Source organism: Balaenoptera borealis, assembly GCF_965194805.1.
Source record: "Balaenoptera borealis genome assembly, chromosome: 4".
NCBI classification, from domain to species: domain Eukaryota; kingdom Metazoa; phylum Chordata; class Mammalia; order Artiodactyla; family Balaenopteridae; genus Balaenoptera; species Balaenoptera borealis.
Genome location: NC_138861.1, coordinates 114,133,340 through 114,153,769, shown reverse-complemented (window position 1 = coordinate 114,153,769; position 20,430 = coordinate 114,133,340). Strand labels below are relative to the sequence as shown.

The following is a 20,430-nucleotide window of genomic DNA, read 5'->3' as shown; positions in this document are numbered from 1 at the left end:
TGGACGTTGGGGGAACACAAGCATTCAGATCACAGTATTAAGTAATGAGGTCAAGGTCACATGTTTAGTGAGTGGCAGACGTGGAATTGAGCCCAGGCCTTGTCCTTGACACGGACCTGCTCAGCTGTTTGTGAACCTCGAGAGGGGAGAGACCAACCGGCAACCACAGAAAGGCATCATGTGCTCCCTACACGCTCCGGTAGCACAGAGAGGAAGTCACCGTCTCCTGGGGAACCCGAGTTCTGGGGGACAAATGAGCACCTGATGCGAGCAAGGCAGGAAGGACACTGCAGGGGATGGGGAGGCGTCTTGTTCAAAGACTCAGGCGAGGGTGCCCCGCTGTGCTTGGAGCTCGGAGAACATGAGAGCTGGGAGGACAGGGGGCGGGGGCTGGAGGAGACACGCCCGGGAAGCAGCACCTCGTCAATGAGGGCAGTGTGCCGGGCTGGCAGCTGACCTTCGTTGGAGGACAGTGGGGAACACTGAAGGATTTTCAGGAGGAGAAGTGATGCCCAAAGCTCGGCCTCTGTGCGCCAGTGCTGAATCAAATCTTGGAGACAGAGTTTTGGGTGAAGTAGAAAAGAATAGCTTTATTGCTTTGTCAGGCGAAGAAGGACACAGTGGGCTCATGCCCTGAAAAACCGTGTGTCCCAACCCGGGAGGATTTGGTGATGAGTTTTGTAGCAGTGGTTCAAGGGCAGACATGCTGCTAAGGATCAGGGTGTGTGCAGGGCCCCGCAGTTCCCTAATCTGGCCTCAGGTGGTCTCCTGATGAGCAGGTCATTACCTTCTCTGGAATGAAGAATGCTAACATCTTCCGTTTGTTGGGGGTTTTAGTTCTGTAAAAGAGCTCAGAGATACTGTTCTGTGTATCCCTTGAGGTGGAACCGGGACCCTGCCCCAAGGCTGCACTATTGTTTCTTGGCTGCTCCTCCCTTGTCTCTGCCTCCCCTCCCTTCCCTGATTAGCAGCTGTTCAAAAGGCTCCCATGCCCAGGAGCCCCACAGGTCCTGCTCAGTTTCAAAAGGAAGATCAGATTTGGGATTTAGGAAGCTCATGTGAGCAGCCTTCGGATAGAGTTGGAGGAGCCCCAGGCTGTAGACCTTGATCAGGTCTACAGTGGGACCAGTGGGAGGCTGTAGACCTTGACCAGGTCAAAACTGATGAGAGCATGTCCTGAGCCTGGGAACAAGGACAGATTCAGAGGAGATACTAGATGCATGGGATAACACAGGTGGTTGTCTGGTGCCATGCGGGAGGGAAAGGGAAACAGAATAACTTAATTTGATTGATTAAAAACTCTGCTTTTATTATCAAGTGTTGGGCCCAGCATTCTCGCCTGGACCATTGAACTCCACCCCATCTTTAGCATCACCTTATCCATCTCCACTGGCTCAAGGATCAAAGCAATGAGGCCCAAGAACACACTTCTCTGATGGTCTGGCCTGGTTCAAGGCTAGGATCTGGAAGGATGGAAGAACTGCAGATATTTCAGCAGTTTTCCATGAGTACTGTTTCTTACAGCTGCTTTTGAGAAACCTTGTGAGTGGCACAGAGTTAGAACATAGCTCCACAAAGGCAAAGGTTTGTGTCATATCCTCAGCTCTGAGGACACATTGTAGGTGCTCAACCAATATTGTAGAAGGAAGGAATTGACACTCTCTGGTCACCTGGACCCATGAACAAGACATATTTGCACAAAATAGAACCCAGACTATCCACAGGTGCACTATTGTTAATAACACCGTGACGTACATCTCTATGCATGTCAGCTTTTTCCCAGCACAGGGCCTTTATGCCTACTGCTCTTTCTCCCAGGAATATCCTTTCCCCCATCTTAACCCAACTGAGATATGACCTCATCCCTCAGGTCTCCCTTGGGTCTCCTTCTTTATTTTTTATTTTCTTAACTTTTTAAAATTGGTAGTAGCGTATTATTACTATAATTACTCTTGGTGGTGATTAGCCTTTGTTGTTGTTTTTTTCCGTTATGTTTTACTACAGGATATTGAATATAGTTCCCCGTGCTATACAATAGGACCTTGTTGTTTATCCATTTGGATCTCCTTCTTTAAAAGGCCTTCTGTGACCTCCTCATTTAAATTGTCTCTCATGGATCTCAGGGGGGTCTTCTCTTAGGATATCTCAATTTTCAGTTCCTATGTGCCTGGGACTTGGTAATAATAATAGCAGACATTCATTGATGCCAATTCTGCACCAGGCCCTTCTCTCAGAGTTACACATGTCTTCAGCAACTCATTGCATCCTCACAACTACTCTGTGAAGTAGATCCTATTATTATCCCCATTTTACAGATTAGGCAGTAGAGGCCCAGACAGGGCCAGACACTCGTTTTGGGTGGCTCATCTTGTAGGTGGAGAAGCCAGGATGGGAGCCCAGGTGGTCTGCCTCTTGCGTTTTACCTACTCAATAAATACGTGTTCAATAAATGTTGAACAAATGAAGTTTTCACTACACTTTGGGTTATTTTCTAAAGAATAATTTTGGTTTTTTGGGAGGGGGGAACAACGATCAAGTTTATTGATTCATTTAAAAACAATGCAGCCTCAAACAAAAGAGGCACTGCTAAAAGCTCAGTTGGATGAGGCAGATTAAGCCTTTTGCTTAAATCCTCACCATAAATCTTTGAATTATGAAATTTGCCACCCCTTGCCTCTGGAATACTGTGATTAACATAGAGGCAGATTTTGTCTAGTCCAGAAGAAGAGAGCAAGATGGAGAGAATAGAGAGAATATTATATCTGAGTGAAGGAAGAGAAAAAAAGATGTCCTGGGTCCTTCTTTGAAACAAATGAGTAAAAGGTGGTCACATTTTACTAAAGATCAATCAGGTTACACACTCTTCTCCTTTGGGGAGGATTTGTTAAGAAGATAAAACCTTAATAGAAATTTCCTCTCTTGTTGTCTAAAGCTTGACCATGGGGAGAAATCAAGAGTCCTTCCAGTTTGGAACACGCTCTTGCAGTATTTCTGTCCTATTAGCCTATTTGCATAAAAATCTTAGTTGGTTTTAGAAGAGCAAAGTATTTATTCAGAGTTTCCATTTCGTGGTTCAGTTCTCCTCTGCTGCTACTTTGGCAATCTCCATTGGTCTTTAAATTATGTTACTTTTTTTGTTTTAAAGAATAATTTGCTAAATGTGAGGTGGTTGGGGAAAGGGCTGTTGACATTCTGTGCTTCCTGCAACCAGAGTGTTTTCCCCAAGGGCTGTGCACCCGAGTCCCACCCCCTGTTAACTGTCTGTTCTGGAACTCCTGCCAGCACAAGGAGCAGCGGAGGGAGCAGCTGTCCGTCGCTGAAGCCTTCGGGGCGGCTGAGGATGCTCGCCAGTACATGCGCCAGTGGCGGAGCCTGGTGGCCGAGCACAGCGCCACCCTGGAGGAGCTGCAGGAGCGCCTGGACCAGGCTGCCCTGGACGAGCTCAGGGCCCTGACCCTCTCACTGTCCGAGAAAGCCACGGAGCAGCTGCGGCGGCTGCAGAACTCGGTGATGACCCAGGAGCTGCTCAAGCGCGGGGTCCCCTGGCTCTTCCTGCAGCAGATCCTGGAGGAGCACAGCAGGGACCTGGCCGCCCGGGCCGAGCGGCTCGAGGGCGAGGAGAGGGACAGGGGCCAGGAGGGCATCCAGAGCGTGAGGCAGAGACTGAAGGACGATGCCCTGGAGGCCTCCACGGAGGAGCAGGCGGAGCTGAGACACTGGGAGCACTTGATCTTCATGTGAGTTTTAATCCCTGTGTGTTTTCATCGCCTCCTTTCCTCCCATTGGTGGGGGAGGGATTCACCGCCTGGTTACGGGGATGGCCAGACACGTGCCATCTGACGCTGGACAGCAGTGCATTAGTCACTTATACCCACAGCCCAGGGAAGACGGGCAGTGCATGTCCCCCAGGGCCACTCGGGAGTTGCAGAGCAAACAACCAGGGCTCGTGGGGGGCAGGCTTTGTATTTGGGTTGGCCAAAAAGTTCGGGTTTTTCACGTGAGGGGGGAAACGAACAAACTTTTTGGCCAATGCAAGGGTAACAAGAGGGTGAGGTGCCCCCTGGTTCCTGTGGGAGGATGTGATGGGCTTGTTTGGACAATTACAGGCTGGCAGGGAACTGAAACCCACTGCTCATGAGTAAGCAGGGATTGCGCCTGGTCGCCTTGATGAGAAGTGTTGTGTAAAGAGGGGACCTTGTCCACAGGAGCAGGGTGGGGAGGGGAACTTGTAGTTAAGCCACATGAGGCCCTCCCTGTGTCAGCAGATGTCGGGGAGCACATGGTAGTGGGCCTTCATTCCAGGCCTTACGGCCCGCTGCACCGTCTCTTTACGGGGCCCCTTCATTCATTGAATTCAAGAACCATGGAATGACATCCACTTCTGACTAGGAGGCTGTAAGCCATGGCCCGCCAGCAATCCTGGTGTAATAATTATAAAATAATGGATAATTTGCACCACTAATGTTTTTAAAGCCATTGGAGAGCTATGGAAGCAATGAGGACAAGTTAAAATCAAATTCCAGAGGGGCCACTGTTGACAGTCCTTCACTCCCCTGCAGCATTTGCCAGCTCTTTGTGCAGACTGAGATTTGGTGTGGCCCAAAAGGGGCCATCAGTTGTGTGATAGACACCAGCAAAGCTTTGGCAACTGTTTAGGGCTGGCACGTCAGATTGGAAACTGGAGGAGCCTCGAACACGGCCCACATGGGGCTACAGAGAGGAATGAAATGTGGGCAGTGTAGACCAAAAACCTGGGTTTAAATCCCAGCACTGCCACCAACTGTCTGAGTGTAGGCAAGTTACTTAACTTCTCTGAGCCTCATCTTTCTTGCCTGTAGAACGGGATGACAATGATAAATCATTTACAGTGCTTTCAGCAGCACATGATACTATTGGGTTGTTAGAAGGTGAAAAAAGCATTTTATAAGAAGTCGGGGGGGTAAATTTTCTAGTTTTGATTCCATGACCCAATGATACTATCAAGGATCCAGCCCTCAACATCCTTCTGCTCCACTGTACTCAGTGTGCTGCTTTGGTCTCTGGGCTCAGCCCCACATGGTTTCAGGATGGCTGCTGCAGCTCCAGGTGTCACATACATCATCTCTTTTTAACATGTGAGGCACTGATTCTTCTGATTCCACTGGGCAGGACTACATCACCAGCCCATGCCTAAACCATTCACCGGCAAGGAGAGTGAAATGGCCATGACTGTCGTAGACCAGAGGACAGCAGACTTTTTCTATAAAGTGCCAGATAGTAAATATTTGAGTCTCTGAAGGCTACATGGTTTCTGTTGCAACTATTCAGCTCTACCCCGGTAGCGTGAAAGCAGCTACAGACAATCCGTAAGTGAACGTAACTGTGTTCCAATAGAACGTTATTGACAAAAACAGGCAGTGGGCTAGATTTGGTCTGAAGGCCATAGTTTGCCAATTCCTGCCTTAGACCACCTGGGATTCCCTCTCTGGGGCTGTGAGGGGTGTTCCTATCCCCAGCATTGTTGGAGAGTAACCCATCTAAACAAAAGCTGAGCTGATAAGAGGCAAGGAAGTGCCATCAACCACATCTGGCAAAGCGCCAACTCCACAGCATTGATGAGGGATTACATGAGCAAGTATATGTCAGTCTTTTAACACAACCCTTGGTCTGCAGTAAGTGGATAATAAGAGGTAGCTGCTATCATCACCACCATCATTCCTGTGCTGGAAGAACTCAGATGATCAGGAGGAAAACAGACACATAAATAGATGACTGTGATACACAAAGCGGGAGTAATTAACCAGGTAACCGTATGGAGGACCAGGATCCTTACCAAGCTCTGAAGAAGGTACATTTTGGGTGCCGGCCACTGACCTGGAACTGGGAGCCAGAGACAAGGGGACACCGCCCACTGTTGCCTTGCTGAGGCGGGGCAAGACTAGGCGGTGGAACAGCTGGGTGGATCCTTGTCTGGGTGTGAAGAGGGGAAACCAATGTCACCGCATGAAAGACAGAATCAAAACCCCCAGCAGCAGCAGCGCAGTGAAGATAAACAGTAACTGCCATCTTCCCAGTCTGTTTATTTAGAGTAGTATGGACTGTTTACACATGAGGGCGTAATTGTGCCCATTTGGCTATAACATAGCGCTCTTTTCCTTTTAACCGATGGACCCACCCATCAATATTTCCTAAAGGAACCAACCAACCCAGAAAACACTATTGACGCGAATAAACAAAACCAAAGCCCTTTGACTATTCTTTCCTCGGTATGGCCACTCCACAGTTCCATTTGGATCTTAGCCACAATTTCAATTCTGAATTGAATTGAAGCCCTTTTAATTAGAAAAGGTTGCATCGACATAGGATTGTGGAGGGGGTGTTGGGGGAGGGTAGGGGAAGGCGTCCTTCTCAGTCTATCTGCTCGGTCCATCTGTCCCCCTCTTCTCTTGATCCTGCATGCTGCTTGCTGGACGTCGGTGGTCCTCCCCATCTGCACCGAGGCCTGAGCTCTCCTTGAACCCTTTCAGGGATACCAAATAGCAGAGCATCGTTGTGCAGTGCCCATCCTTCCTTGGTGGCAGTTACATCCGATGGAACAAGGTCTTCCTGGCCTCAAGGATGCAGTGCCTCCTCCTTAAGTACTCATTCCCAGGGACTGACCTTTCTGCCAGGGAGGAGAGGTCCCTGGTGTTCGCAGAGGGTGAGATTGTCTTGGTTTAGATGAAGTGACCTCTCCGCTCCTTCTCATCTCTCTTTCTTTATGGTTCTGTCCTTGTTTAGTTTGCAATCTTTGTTAGTTTTTGTTTTCTTGAACAAACAAGATGCTGTCTTCTCCAAGCCCATACAAATCAGATCCTTAAATGCCACTTCTTATTCCCACGAATTGTTCTCAGCAGTAATTATTCAGCTCAATCTACATTCGACCAAAGTCCCTTTGCTCGATCCAGCCTGCTTTGGGCTCTTCAAAGTGTATGGATTGGACTTGACTTTCTCATTATTGGGTGGTCATCTTCTTTGACTTCATGTGGTTCCATTTTGCAGGGAGTATTATTAAAGCAGCCGCCGATTGAGTCGTTCAACAGGAAAAGAGAAATCTCACTTTGGTATCAGAAAACTCTTTATGATTTTCCTAAGGGTTAAAGGGGGTCAACTAACAATACACACAATCTGAGTCTGCTTATATACTTTGCTTATTTAAGACCCTAAAAGGTTGTAGCCTTTATTTCTGAGGCATTAAGTAGAAATGGCTTTGCACAATAGTTTTGAAACATATTTTTATAGGCTTCTCAATTTCAAGCAAGAGAGAGTTGCTGTAAACCTGGTCCTATAAAATAAGAATTAATGCATATTTTGCCAGGGAAAGTGTCTTTGAGACCTTTTTGCTAAACTCCTGCCTGGATTTTAAATTCCTTCAGGGCAAAGACCCTATCTCCTATATTTCTTTCTGTATTATCTTGGTGCCTACCTAGTGGAGGATTAAAGCCAGATCACCCTGGGCCAATCTGGTTTGAAGATGGGCAAGAATAAAGACTCAGATTCATTTCAGAGTTGCTTTCACCTTGGAGTCCACGTAAGCAGCAAACACGTGGGGCAAAGATTCTCCACGAGGGAAGGTACAAAGGAACAGCTGCAATTTCCTTAAGTGCTTCAGAAAAATTGGTGAGTCTCAGGGAACCCAAGACATGGGCTTGGGGCCTTCAGACCGCTTCTGTCTGGGGACCCAAGTCAGCCCTTTCGGTCTTATTCTGTTTCCACGAGAGAACTTTCTAGGTGAGCTGAAGTCCCGCAGGCCCACATGAAGATTTTTTGAGTGATCAATGAACAGACACATGTTGCCCAAAGCAGGACAGAAGAGATGGCCTCCCCCCAGATGCTGTCTCCGGGGTCAGGGAGGGCGTTCTGTCCAGAAGTCCCAGCAGACCTCCTCTTCCATCTCATTGGCCAGACTGGATCCCCAGAGGTGGGAAAGAGAGCTTGTGGCCATTCTCCCCTGTAGAGTGGCTGTAGGCCTTGCCTGGGAGGAAGAGGAGGACATTCCTTAACTTCCTCATTTGTAAATTGAGGACTGAGTCCCCGAAGGATTAGTGAGGGTGCAGGTAAATGTTTCCTGGGGCTGGCATAATAAAGCACCACAGACCAGGGGCTTTAAAACAACAAAAATGTATTGTCTCCCAGTTCTGGAGGCCAGAAGTCCAAATCAAGGTGTTGGCAGGGTCATGCTCTGTCTGAAGGCTCCAGGAGAGAATCTGATCCCCACCTTTCTCTTAGCTTCTGGTGTTGCTACAGTCCTCAGCACTTGTTGGCTTGTAGACCCATCATCACATGGCCTCCTTGTGTGTGTGTCTTCTCTTCTTTGAAGGACACCAGTCATATTGGATTAAGGGTACACCCTACTGCAATATGACCCCATCTTAACTTACTTCTAAACTACCTCTGCAAAGACCCTATTTCCAAATATGATCCCATTCAGAGGTACCAGGGGTTAGGACTTGAACATATTTTTTGGGAGGACACAGTCAGCCCCTAACGGTAAATCACTCTGCATGGTTTCCAGCACGGAATAGGTTTTCCCTAAATGAGAGCTGTCACTCATCATCCTATAAAGACCCAGCACAAGGCCCCCCTTCCCCACGACCTGCCGAGTTGGGCATCTCTCCTCTGGGCTGCTGGTCCCTACTTACAGTCTGCTGCTGACCAGGCTCGGTGGACAGTTCTTTGTTTTCATGTCTGTTCTAAACGGAGACAGGTTCTCTTCAAGGTCATGAGCGCCAGGACGCCTGTTGCCTCCTCACAGACATGCTCACAGGCTTGTCTCATGCAACTCTGAATTCTTAGCCCCGATATGATGTTGTGTCCATCATGACACACATTAGGTGCTCAAGAAATCCTTGTGGAGTGAATGCCCGATTAAGGAGATGGTGTTTTTTTTCCAGACGTGGATTTGACTAGTGGAGTTTGAGCTTTGAATTTACACTTTCCCCCCAGCACAGCCCGCACTGTCTTCTCTCCACGAGAACATATCACTGTTCTTCCTTTTCCAGGAAGCTCTGGTCCTCTGCCTTCTCCCTGTCCGAAGGGGAGCTGCTTGGGATGAGGCAGGAAGTTCACGGCTGCTTCGCTCAGATGGACAGGAGCTTGGCCCTTCCCAAAATCCGGGCCCGAGTCCTGCTGCAGCAATTTCAAACCGCGTGGCGAGAAGCAGAGTTCCTGAAATTGGACCAGGCACTGGCCGCCCCTGAGCTGCAGGTAGGATGGGCGTCTCGGGGCCTCGTGGGTGCAGAAGCGGGGTCTCCTCTGGTGGTTGATACTGTAGGATCTGGCTCCGCCACCCACCCTCAGCTCATCTCCCACCCTCTCCTCTCTGGCCCTGTTGGCATCAGCTGTTCCTGGAAGCACCTTAAGTTCTGTGGTGGACACACTGGTACCTGGGCTTTGCACTGTCCACCAGTGGCCCTGAGTCTCTGCCACTCACGGCTCACAGCTGCGCCCCTCTCCTGACCATTCCCCTCAGCGATGGGAGCCACCTGCCCTGAAAGGTGACTCTTCCTCCTGCCCCCTCCCTTGGCCACAGCCAGTGACCCACTCAGAGTACTTCTGCATGTGGCACAAGGAGGGTGCTCAGCTCAGGTGGGAAAGGGCATCTCTCACCCGGGGCCTCGTAGGGTGATGAGTGACAGAGGCCTGTGGTGAGCACGTGTTATGTGCCACAGAGGAGGCAACTCTTGCGTGCAGGGTTTACTCTGGAGCCCCTTGTGGACCAGTCACGGCCAGACCCTACCTGCGACCTCCACCGTGCGTGGCCCTTTCCCCCTCCTGTCCTGGTTCCCTCACCCCCCATGCCTTGCTCAGAGATCCTCTCTCAGGAAACTGCATGTACCCCAGTCCCTGTCTCTGGCTCTGCCTCTGGGGAATCCCACCTGAGACAAGGCCTTTGAACCTGCTGTTTCCTCTGCCCAGAACATCACAGGGCCAGCTCCTTATGGTCTCTTCACATCTCAGTTCAAATGTCACCTGCAGAGAGGTCTTCCCTGGGCACTATCCAAGATCACCACTTTCCCAGGCATCCTTTATCACATGCTGCGTTCCCGCTTCTTCAGAGAATTGATTGCTATCTGCAATGTCCTGGTTTCTCGACTTACTCACAGTCTGTGCTCCCACTACCAACAAGCTCCCTGTTTGTAGTTCCCGTTCAGCACTCCATCCCAGCACCTAGAAGGTGCCTGGTGCATAATAGGTGTGCAATAAATTTTATTGACTGAACCAACCAACCACCAGATGTGGGCGGAATGCGGGGACTTCTTTTGAGTTGATATTATGTTGAGATTGAAAACATTTCGAATCACTTACACTTCCAGTAGCTCATCTGTGATTCACAGCAGGGCCAGGAGGTAGATATTTTGTCCCCATTCTACAGATGAAAGCACCGACCAGCAGAGGAAAAGTGAATTGACCGACATAGCAGGAAGTGGAAGGACTGGTCTTGGAGCTGGTGCTTTCTGACTTTAAACCTACTGCTTCTCCTTGAGGAGAAAACAAAATTCAGGCACATCCTTGGTGCTCTCTGCCCAGCTATAAGTTCTACCGTGATCTCAAGGCCCCCTGTGGTCTGACCCCTGACCAGTCATGTGCTGGTAAAATGACTCTCATTGGGGGTGCAGAGTTCCTGATTTGTAGCATTTGCCTATTCCCCTGGTGTAAATACTCCTTCCAAGGCCAGTTTCAGGCTACCGACTTGACATCACGGTGCGTGGGGCTGCGAGGGGTGCACACGATCTGCCCCACCCCCGCCCCACTCTGGCTTCCCCCCCCCCTTCCAGTGCCAGACCTTGCTCTGGGCTTCAGGGTCTCACCCACCAGCCTAGCTCTGTTCCTAAGAGGGGTTGACCCCCCATTTCCTCTTTTTGGTATTATCACCTTAGATCAGGAGATAAAAACTATAGTTCACTCATGGGATTAGCTGAGCCCAGCCCGAGTTTTTAAAGACATTGGGTGCTGGAGTCAGGAAGCTCACCATCTAGTTCTTAGGGCTCCCATGATGTGGCTGAGGCCGACAATTCTGTTCCGGCCTCAGTCTCCACCTCTGTCAAATGGGGGTCTCTGAACTCAGTGAATTACTGTGTACGTGCTTGCTTCCTCTGAGTGCTCTGGGGCAGGCCCTGAGGACATGGGGGTCTTCTGTTGCATTATCACCATGGCCATAGGAACCGGGTCAGAGTCTGGTGGGCAGGCCTGAGTCCAGGTCTAGAGCAGGCTCTGGGAGATCATGACAGTGAAAGAGTGGAGGAAGGGTGGGTATGTGAGCTGGGAAGGGAGGAGGACTGGCCCTCATGGGGAGTGACCACCAGCTACGTATTGCACTGAGCTTCTTAGATGTGGTGTGTGTTGTGTTGGTCATGCTACATTATGCTGTACTGCGTGGTGTTATGTTTTGCTATGTTATGTCATGTCTTATTGTTATATTCTCATTTATGCTACATTCTGTTATGGCATGTTGTTAGGTTCTATCGTGTTGTATTACAGTATGCTGTATTGTTATATTTTTCTGTTTATTATGTTAGATTATGTTACATTTATGTTCCATTGTGTTATGTTCTTGCAGTAATCCTATGAGGTAGGTATTATTAGCTCCATTTTACAGGTCTGGAAACTGAGGCTCACAGACTGTAGCATCTGATACACTCATTCATTCATTCATTCATTCGTTGAATATCAATTTACTGAACACCCACAACCTCTTCTCTTTTTTAATTATTTATTTTATTTATTTATTTTCTGTCTTTTTTTTTTTTGGCTGTGTTGGGTCTTCGTTGTGGAAGCGCAGGCTTCTCTTTGTGGCGTGCGGGCTCCCGGGCGCACAGGCTTCAGAGCGCATGTGTGTGGGCTCTGTAGTTTTTGCGGTACATGGACTTTCTCATTGAGGCGCGTGAGCTCAGTAGTTGTGGTACACAGGCTTTGTTGCCCCACCGTGTGTGAGATCTTAGTTCCCTGACCAGGGATCGAATCTGGGTCCCCTGCATTGGAAGGCAGATTCTTTACCACTGGACCACCAGGGAAGTCCCACACAACCTCTTCTTCGACCCCTCTCACCCTTGCTCTGGGCTTCAGGTCTTCAGGGTCTGGAACCTTCTGTTCCCACATTTTCACACTCCTGACACCTTGTCATGCGGGGCTCAGCTGCAATGTCACTTCTTTACATTTGTGAGAAACTGGTATGTGTGTGTAGGTTGTGCAGACTGTTATTCTAGGAGGATGGTATATGTTAAAGCCCACATGTGATGCCTCCTTGAATGCATGCATACGGATGTCCTCAGCAGCCGTTCACCTCTGCAAACGTGTCCCCATCCGCCTAATGTAAGAAAATAGCCAGCAGGCTCATTCCGTCTCCTTGTCTTCATGGCACTCACCAACCCTCTGAGAGTGTCTTGGTCAGTTATTTGTTTTCATGTTTACTGATTTTTTTCCTCCGCTATTTTGTAAGCTTCCCAAGGACAAGGACCTCTTCCGTCCTGTGCCTGCTCACAGAGGCTGATGGGTTGAGGTCCCCCCACTGGAGAGGAGGTGGACGCAGGTGGGGCCGCTCTCTGTCTGACTGCAAAGCTCCGGCCCTGCCCACGAGCATCCCTCTCCTCCCTTTGGCGGGACGAGCTCCCAAAGTATGCCAAGACCGAAGGCCCATGAATGGAGTTCATTCCAGGAGAGTGTTCATCTCTCCTCCCCTCTCTGGCTAAGACAGCTGTGCGGTGCCAAGAGCTGCAGGAGCCTCTCTGGGCTTGGGGAGACCAGGGGCTGCGCCAACCTGCCGGCGATCACTTTCTCGCCCATGTTTTCTCCCCTCTCTCCAGCCACAGTCCAGGGCGAGGAAGCCACGCTCCAAGAGCAAAAGCAAGACAGACCTTTTGAAGAAGTGCACTGAAGATAAAATTCAGCTCTTTGAGGAACAGGCCCCTGAAGACCTGGTTGAAAAGGTCAGTGTTCCATGTGTCACTCCTCATAGCACAATGGTAGGGCTGGCAGCCGCCCAGTTTAAGGGCGCACAGAGCCCTTGGGGGCTGTGACTGTCCATCTCCACCCAGCACCTGTTTTTTTCTTTTTAACATCTTTATTGGAGCATAATTGCTTTACAGTGGTGTGTTAGTTTCTGCTGTATAACAAAGTGAATCAGCCATATGCATGCATATATCCCCATATCCCCTCCCTCTTGCGTCTCCCTCCCACCCTCCCTATCCCACCCCTCTAGGTGGTCACAAAGCACCGAGCTGATCTCCCTGTGCTATGCGGCTGCTTCCCACTAGCTATCTATTTTACGTTTGGTAGTGTATATATGTCCGTGCCACTCTCTCACTTCGTCCCAGCTTCCCCTTCCCCCTCCCCGCAGCACCTGGCTTTTACATTGTGTTCCTGCAGGTGGGACCTGCCCCGCCCCCCGCCCCTTTTCACCTGGTCCTTCTGCCTGGAACCCTCTTCCTCCACTTCTCCCCCAGGAGGTCTCTCTCTGGTCCCTTCTTCTGGCCTCATCTCTGGTGCTGCCTCCGTGGCCTGTGGTTGCCACCATCCTTGTGCCTGGCTCTGTGCTGAGGGGTTCACTTGTGCTGCTTCACTTCTGTCTCCGCATTTATCTTGCACACCCTCCTCTGTGCCCCACAAGCAACCCAGCCTCCCTCACCAACCCCCTTTTGTTACACTTTTGTTTCTGCGCATACTGCGTATGACCACGGGCTGCTTACCCGTGTCCTTCCCTCTTCCTGGATTTACCTTTCCACCTCTTTTTACCTGAACAAGTGGACTTTGTCCTCAGCTGTCCTAAGGCACTGCCTCTGTCCTCAGGTGTCCCCTCTTCCAAGAAGCCTTCCCGGAACACCCAGTTCTCCCACTTACGCCTCCCCCTGCCAACTTCTTTTCCTGTCCTAGCATATCTCACGCTGTTCCTTCATTCCACTGGGATGCTGAGGAGGCAGCAATGTCCCAGGCATGGTGTTCACGACCGCTGGGGTGGTCCCAGCTCTCAGAGACGCACGTTCTAGACAAAGAGCACTTAAAATGATAGATCGTGATCAGTGCCGATAAAGAAACGAATAAGATGGTGTGATAGTGATGGGGTGGGGGGATGGCGAGGGGGAAGTGGGATCCACTGTAGGTGGGACAGTCAGGTGAGGTCTCTCTGAGGAGGTGACATTTAAGAGTCGACACCGTGTTGTCACTGCCAGGGGCCCGCTGCCTTCCCCAGCAAAGGGCAGACTCCCAGGGGAGTGTGTCAGTGAGTGGAGGTGCAGACCATATTCTAGAGCTGCTGTTTTTGTTCCTACCTTCTGTCCCTCAGGTCCTTTACCTAGTTATTTTAATTTATTTTTTTTTAATGTAAGTGTATTTCTCAGAACACAAATGCGTAATCCAGCAAAGAGCCGTAGAACCTGCTCCAGGCAAGGTCATGGCTCCTTCCAGGTGTGTACAGGTTGTTGATGTCTTAAGCGACACAAGAAGTAGCACCCTATTCCCACTTGTGTTCTATATAAAATTGAGACACAAGACAAAGACTAGGTACAGGTGGAAATATCATCTGTCTTACTGTTAAAGGCTAATTCAGAAGATAGAAATTAGCATGAGAGCCAGATGGCTTGCTAAACATCCCAGAATTAAACAGACTCAGTCACCCAATCACAGGTGTCCCTGGGGTGGGGGGGGGGTCCTGGGAGCAGCCTTCCTGGAGGAGCAGAAGTGGGGCTCCCAGAGCAGAGCTGAGCCAAGCGTGCCCGGTGGGGTGGATTCCCAGTTCAGCCAGGAGGGGAAGAGGAGAAGGGTGGAGTGAGGCAGGGACCACATGGAGGAACTAGCAGCATGGGGGGTGGGGCAGGGCGTTTCCTCCAATGCACGCTGGTTTGTGACCCACTGTCACACTTAAGGTAGATATTGTCAGAGAAGGAAAAGTGGGGATTTGATTTGGTGGAAAGAATGGGTGGCCTGAGCCATGGCCAAGGACACAATGCAGGTTCAGGGGAGCCCAGAGAGTCTGCAGCCCCATGAAAAGGCTGCTTTGCTGGGGTGCTGGGTCTCCCGAGGGGATGGGGGAACAGACCCGGGGTGGAGGGTCTCAAGTGCCTGTCTGGGAAGATGGGCTGAGTCTCACCAGCGCTGTAGAAGGAGGAGAGGGACAGGATGAAGGATAGGTTGAGAAGGTCCCGAGGTTTCCTGAGCCGGACTCAGCAGCCCACCCACCGTGAGTTCACCTGACCGCACGTGCTTCCCCCATTCTAGCCTGTCTCTCTTTCATTCCATTATGTGCTTTACCCCTTCCGACTTCCTTAAGAAGTAGGAACGGTCCATATCCCTATTTTACAGATGTGGAAACTGAGTCTTCACAGTGAGTTCATCCAGGTTTCTGCAGCCAGGAGGTGGTGGATCCAGCACTTCAAACTAAAGCTCTATCTCTTCTTCGTCTTTGACAGGGAATATTCTCACGGAACATGGTTATTTCCCACAGTTGTGTAATGTTGGACGAACGTGCCTTGGCTCCCACATCTGTAAAATCAGGATTGAGACAATGATAACCCACTAGTCACCGGATTTGTGAGGAACAAATGGATTGGAAGGTGCTTTTTAACTTTGGAGTGGGCTCCAGTGCCCATTTCCCCAACAACGGAGCAGCTCATAGGCTACCTAATCCCGGCCTCATGGAGAAAGGCAGCCGAGAGTCATTTGTCAGCTGTGACCTTTTCATGACAGGCCATCTTCACAAATGGCTCTCTCATTGTGGCAAGTGCCAATAAAATAGGCACTCCCCAGTCAGCGGCTTTGATGTTCCTCCTGAAATTGGTCGACTGCATCTCTTAGCATCCGAGTGGCAATTGTTCAGATTTTTTATTTGCAGGGTAATTGCACAGAAATGACAGCCCTTGGGGGGCATGCCAGCAGCTGAGAGTTGTTTGATTGTGCTTTAGGACTGGGAACCCCTTCCAAGCTCATGTAGCTATCAAGATGGAGCAGGGACCTAATGGCCACTGCCCCAAGACCCATTGTTAAGCCCCTGTTTGGCTGGCAGTGTGCTGTCCCCAAAGGGACTGTGGCTTCACAGCTGGGGTTGCAGAGCATGCTGGAAGCACCTGCCAGGTGCCCCCTTTCTTTACTAGAATCTGCATCAGATATCCCTGCAACCCTCAGCCCCAGGTTGATATGTCCCTGGTCTGGACTCTGCCATCTGGAGAGGTTGGGAGAATTGCCCAAGGTCACTCCATCAGTGAGTGGTTGAGCTGGGGCTCCCACAAGGCACGTCTGCTTCCATCACCCATGCCCTTTCCATCATGGTGCTGGGCCCGCAGTGACAGCGAGAAGGCTTCAGCCTCCCAGCAGGGCTGTTTTGTTCTCTTCCCCACGTCCCCTCCCTTTCTTCCACCTTTTTCCTTTTCCTTGCCCTTCTCAGCTTTCCCCTTTCCCTCATTCTCCTTCACTTCCTTCTTTAGAACATTTGGTAGCCTGTTCTCTGGGCCAGGCACTGTTGCAGGATCCTGCCCTTGAGATGTTCACGGTTTTAGGTGAGCAGACAGTTTGTGCATCGACCGTTTACAAGTTTGCCTCCTGCTTTCACATAGAAGCCACCTGACTATGCTGAGCTCCGCCTTGAATGAGTGGTATGTGACTCATTCAGAAAGACTTGTACGACTGATTCAGGGAGGAAAAGAGAGACAGGCGGAGGGGTGAAAGTGGACTTCCTTCCGGCCCACCGTTTCTGTCCAGCTGATGGGTTGTCAGCTCCGGTCAGAGGCAGCCATCCTGAGTGGCCTGTGTGCACCTGTGACGCTCCACAGACATCCCAGTCTTCTGATGGGCTCATTACAAATGCACAGATGCATGATTTCCAACCTGGAGGACTCTGGAGAGCATGTACATTTTAGAATAAGTTAATCAAGTTCCAAGATAAATTTCTGTTGGATTGAACTAAAATTACAGGTTAATTTGAGAATTGTCTTCCCCTCCAAAAAGGTGGAATCTTTCTTATTTTATGTGGATCTTCTTTTAGGATCTTTAATAGATTTTATATTTGTTTCCATTAAATAGGGTGAACATCCATCTCGATGTGCTTGGGACAGTCCCATTGTCCCCTGTCATCCCCATGTCCCTTCCCGTTAGCTCTTCCTTTTACTCTCAACTTGGGCGATAAATCATAGGGTCACCTTATGCATAAGGTATACATATACATAAGGTCTTATGTATTCTTTGTGATGGTTCCCAGATACATTATAGGTTTAGTTGCAATTGTGAGTTATTACCTATTTTCAATTATGTTTTGGGCTTATTTGATACTGATGTAAAGAAATATTACTAATTTTTATAAGTCTTTCCAGACTCCCTTATTCTATCGCTGGAGCCAGACTGCTGGGTGCAAGTCCCTATCTCTGGCACTTTATAGCCTTGTGAGCTTGAGCAAGTTACTTAACCACTCTATGCCCTAGCGAACTCATCTTTCAAGTGTGGATGATAGATACACCTACCTCTTAAGATTGTTGTGAGAATATGTCTGTTGATTCTGTTGATTTTTTGCATTTGGTCATAATGTCTACAAATAGTCACAGCTTCGTAGCCTCCTTTCTGAGCCTTACACCTCATTTCTTTTTCTTATCAGTGTTTCAATGTCCTTGTCTGCTTATTCCATCATCTCTCTCATTTCCATTGGTTGATTTTTCCCTGGATTATGGATATTTTCCTGCTTCTATGCATGTATGGTAATTTTTGATTGGATGGTAGGCATTGTAGATTTTACATGTTGGGTACTGGATTTTGTATTTTCTTTAATAGTGGAGTTTTGACATGTAGGTATGTTATTTTGGATTAATTTTATCCTTTCAAGGCTTGCTTTTAAGCTTTGGTAGGTTGGGGCAAGAGCTGCCTTTAGTCGAGGGCTAATGTATCCCCGCTGCTGAGGCGACACACTTCTGAGGACTCTACCTGATACCTTGTGCGTTTTGGGGTCTTTTCACTCTGGATAGTGGGAACAGAAACTCTTCCCAGCTCTGTGTGAGCTCCAGCAATGGTTCTGCCTATCATTTCTGGTGGTTCTTTCCCTGGCCTGGCATCGGTTTGTTATTTGGGTTTTTTTCAAGCACGCACAGTATTCAGCCAGAGCCTTGAGGACACTCCTGCAAATCTCTGGATCTCTCTCTCTCTTTCTCTCTCTCTCTCTCTCTTTCTCTCTCTCTCTCTCTCTCTCGGCAGCTCCCTCCTCTTTAGGACTCTGCCCCACAAATTCTAGGCACAGGGGCCTCCCAAACTCTGCTTTTGTTTTCTGAAAGTACTGAGCCTGCTGGTCTCTCCCTGGGTTCCCCTAGTACACAATCCTTTTGTGTACCAGGAGCTGCATTCAGGCTGTAAGCTGGGGCAACCGTGGGGCTCACCTTGTCTATTTCCTTTCTCTCAAGTATCCCAGTTCTGTGCTACCTGTTGTCCAACGTCTGAAAACTATTGCATCATGTGATTTGTCTAGTTTTCTAGCTGTGGGAAAGCAAATCTGGTTAAAGAGTAAATTTGTTCCCTGTTCCTCTATCATGGCCAGAAGCAGAACTTTCTAACCTATCCTTTTTTGATTGATTTTTACTTCTAACAGATCCTTAAAAAGAAAAAAAACCTATCCTTCTGTTATTGATTTCTACATTTAGTATGTTTTAGATAGAGAACAAAGTGTATATGATAACAAGTCTTTGGAATGTATTGAGGCTTACCTTGTGGCTTTATTTGTCCTCAGAAAGGCTGAGTATTTTCTGTTAGATATGGAGAAAGGAGCACTAGAGGCAGGGAGGACCCAGGTCATGAGAGGCCTGACAGCTACACTGAGAAGCTCAGACCTTTTGAGGAAAAATTGACAAGATGTAGGCACTTCGTAGAGAATGTTTCACAGGATATATTCATTAGTAGTTCTAGAAGTCAGTCTCTGTTGAACAGTCCTCCTCTCCTGACCTCTGCTCTCGTTGGCTCTAGGGGTTGGGGGCCGTGTCTTAGTCTGACCTGTTCTTTTCCTTCTGCTTGTCAGTGTGAGATGGAGGTTAAGGTTGCAATCCCAGCCCCTGTCGAGAGCTGGATTGGTTTCTGGGGACTGAGGGGCCCTGAGGCCAGACACTTCAGCAAGGATAAGGTTCCAGTCTCTTGATACCCACCTCTGTGTTCTGTTAGCAGAATTTTAATTGATGGATCCAGAAACGAAGGCAATACTTCAGTTCATCTTTGGTGCATTCTCTTGACGGTTTTGCGCAAAGTATATATAAATTTCTCATAAATATTCTCTAGGAACATTTAAATATAAATGAAAGTGACGTGACCATATTTTCTGCTCACCCACGGTTTCTGGTATTATTTTAATGATGTTGCTCTCCATCTGGGTGGTGTGTCTACCACATAACCGTTCACCCATCCATTATTCATTCACTATTTCCAGGTTTCGCGATATGCCATGCTTGCATACTTCATTAGCAATCCCTCCATCAGGAGTGGAGCTCTTGCAGTGCAATCGACCACGCATCCTAGTGTGTTTCTGCAGCAGCCTCGGCAATTATGCAGAGGTGGCTGGCGCTTCTGTCAGGAGCAGCTCTTCACACACCTGTCATTTCAGAAGTGACTAGAGCTGAAGCATGAGAATAATGTGCTCATTTTCAGATGATCTGACAAGAGAGAAAACTGATGGTACAGGTCTTTATAAAGCTTAGAAAAAAAGGCACATTGGAAGGGAATGCATTTGAGGAAGAGGCGAGAAAATCCATTCATCCACCTACCAAGACTGGGAAAGCCTCCAGATGGTTCTCTTCATGTCTACTCTTGCCCCTGTTTTATCCCTTGAGGCAGACTCTGTCAAAGTCATCTCCCTGAAACACCATTTTAAGGAAAGTTTCTTTCTTTTTTTTTATTTTTATCTTATATTGGAGCATAGTTGATTAACAATGCTGTGTTAGTTTCAGGTGTACAGCAAAGTGATTCAGTTATACATATACAGATCTATTCTTTTTCGAATTCTTTTCCCATTTAGGCTATTACAGAACATTGAGCAGAGTTCCTAAGGGAAGCTTCATATTTCCCACTGCTCCCAAACAAAACCCAGATTCCTGAGCGTAACATTCAAGGCCTTACGAACAGTCTTCAGCTTACCTTTCTAATCTTTTATTCTACTTCTACTTTTCACATACCAAAATGTTGCCATGGTTATCTTTGGATAGTTTGAATGTAGTAACATTTTTCTATATTGTCCATTCTAAAATTTACTTTTCATTTGTATCAAACTTACGCATGTATGCATTCTTTTAAAGAGTCATGTAACTCTACAAGTTTTGTGCTGAAAAAAAAAGCACCCCTTGCAGCCACACACATACACATTTTCAAATCCCCAGAGGTAACAACTTTTAATTTTTATAGTTTTATCTTTTGGTGTTTACCTCCATATCTTTAAATACCATGCTTGTCTTCCCATTTCTTGATTTCTCT

At 48.5% G+C, this 20,430-nt stretch overlaps 1 protein-coding gene across 6 annotated transcripts in view; it reads left to right on the top strand.

Annotated features, from left to right (window-relative positions):
• Window positions 1-20,430, top strand: part of EVC2 (EvC ciliary complex subunit 2) — a 146,350-nt gene that overhangs the window by 88,313 nt on the left and 37,607 nt on the right. For all 6 annotated transcript variants that reach the window (XM_082389985.1, XM_082389981.1, XM_082389980.1 and 3 more), the window contains 3 exons: window positions 3,283-3,737; window positions 9,021-9,225; window positions 12,822-12,944. In XM_082389985.1, the coding sequence (XP_082246111.1) occupies window positions 3,283-3,737; window positions 9,021-9,225; window positions 12,822-12,944 (783 nt within the window). The remainder of the gene's footprint in view (window positions 1-3,282; window positions 3,738-9,020; window positions 9,226-12,821; window positions 12,945-20,430) is intronic.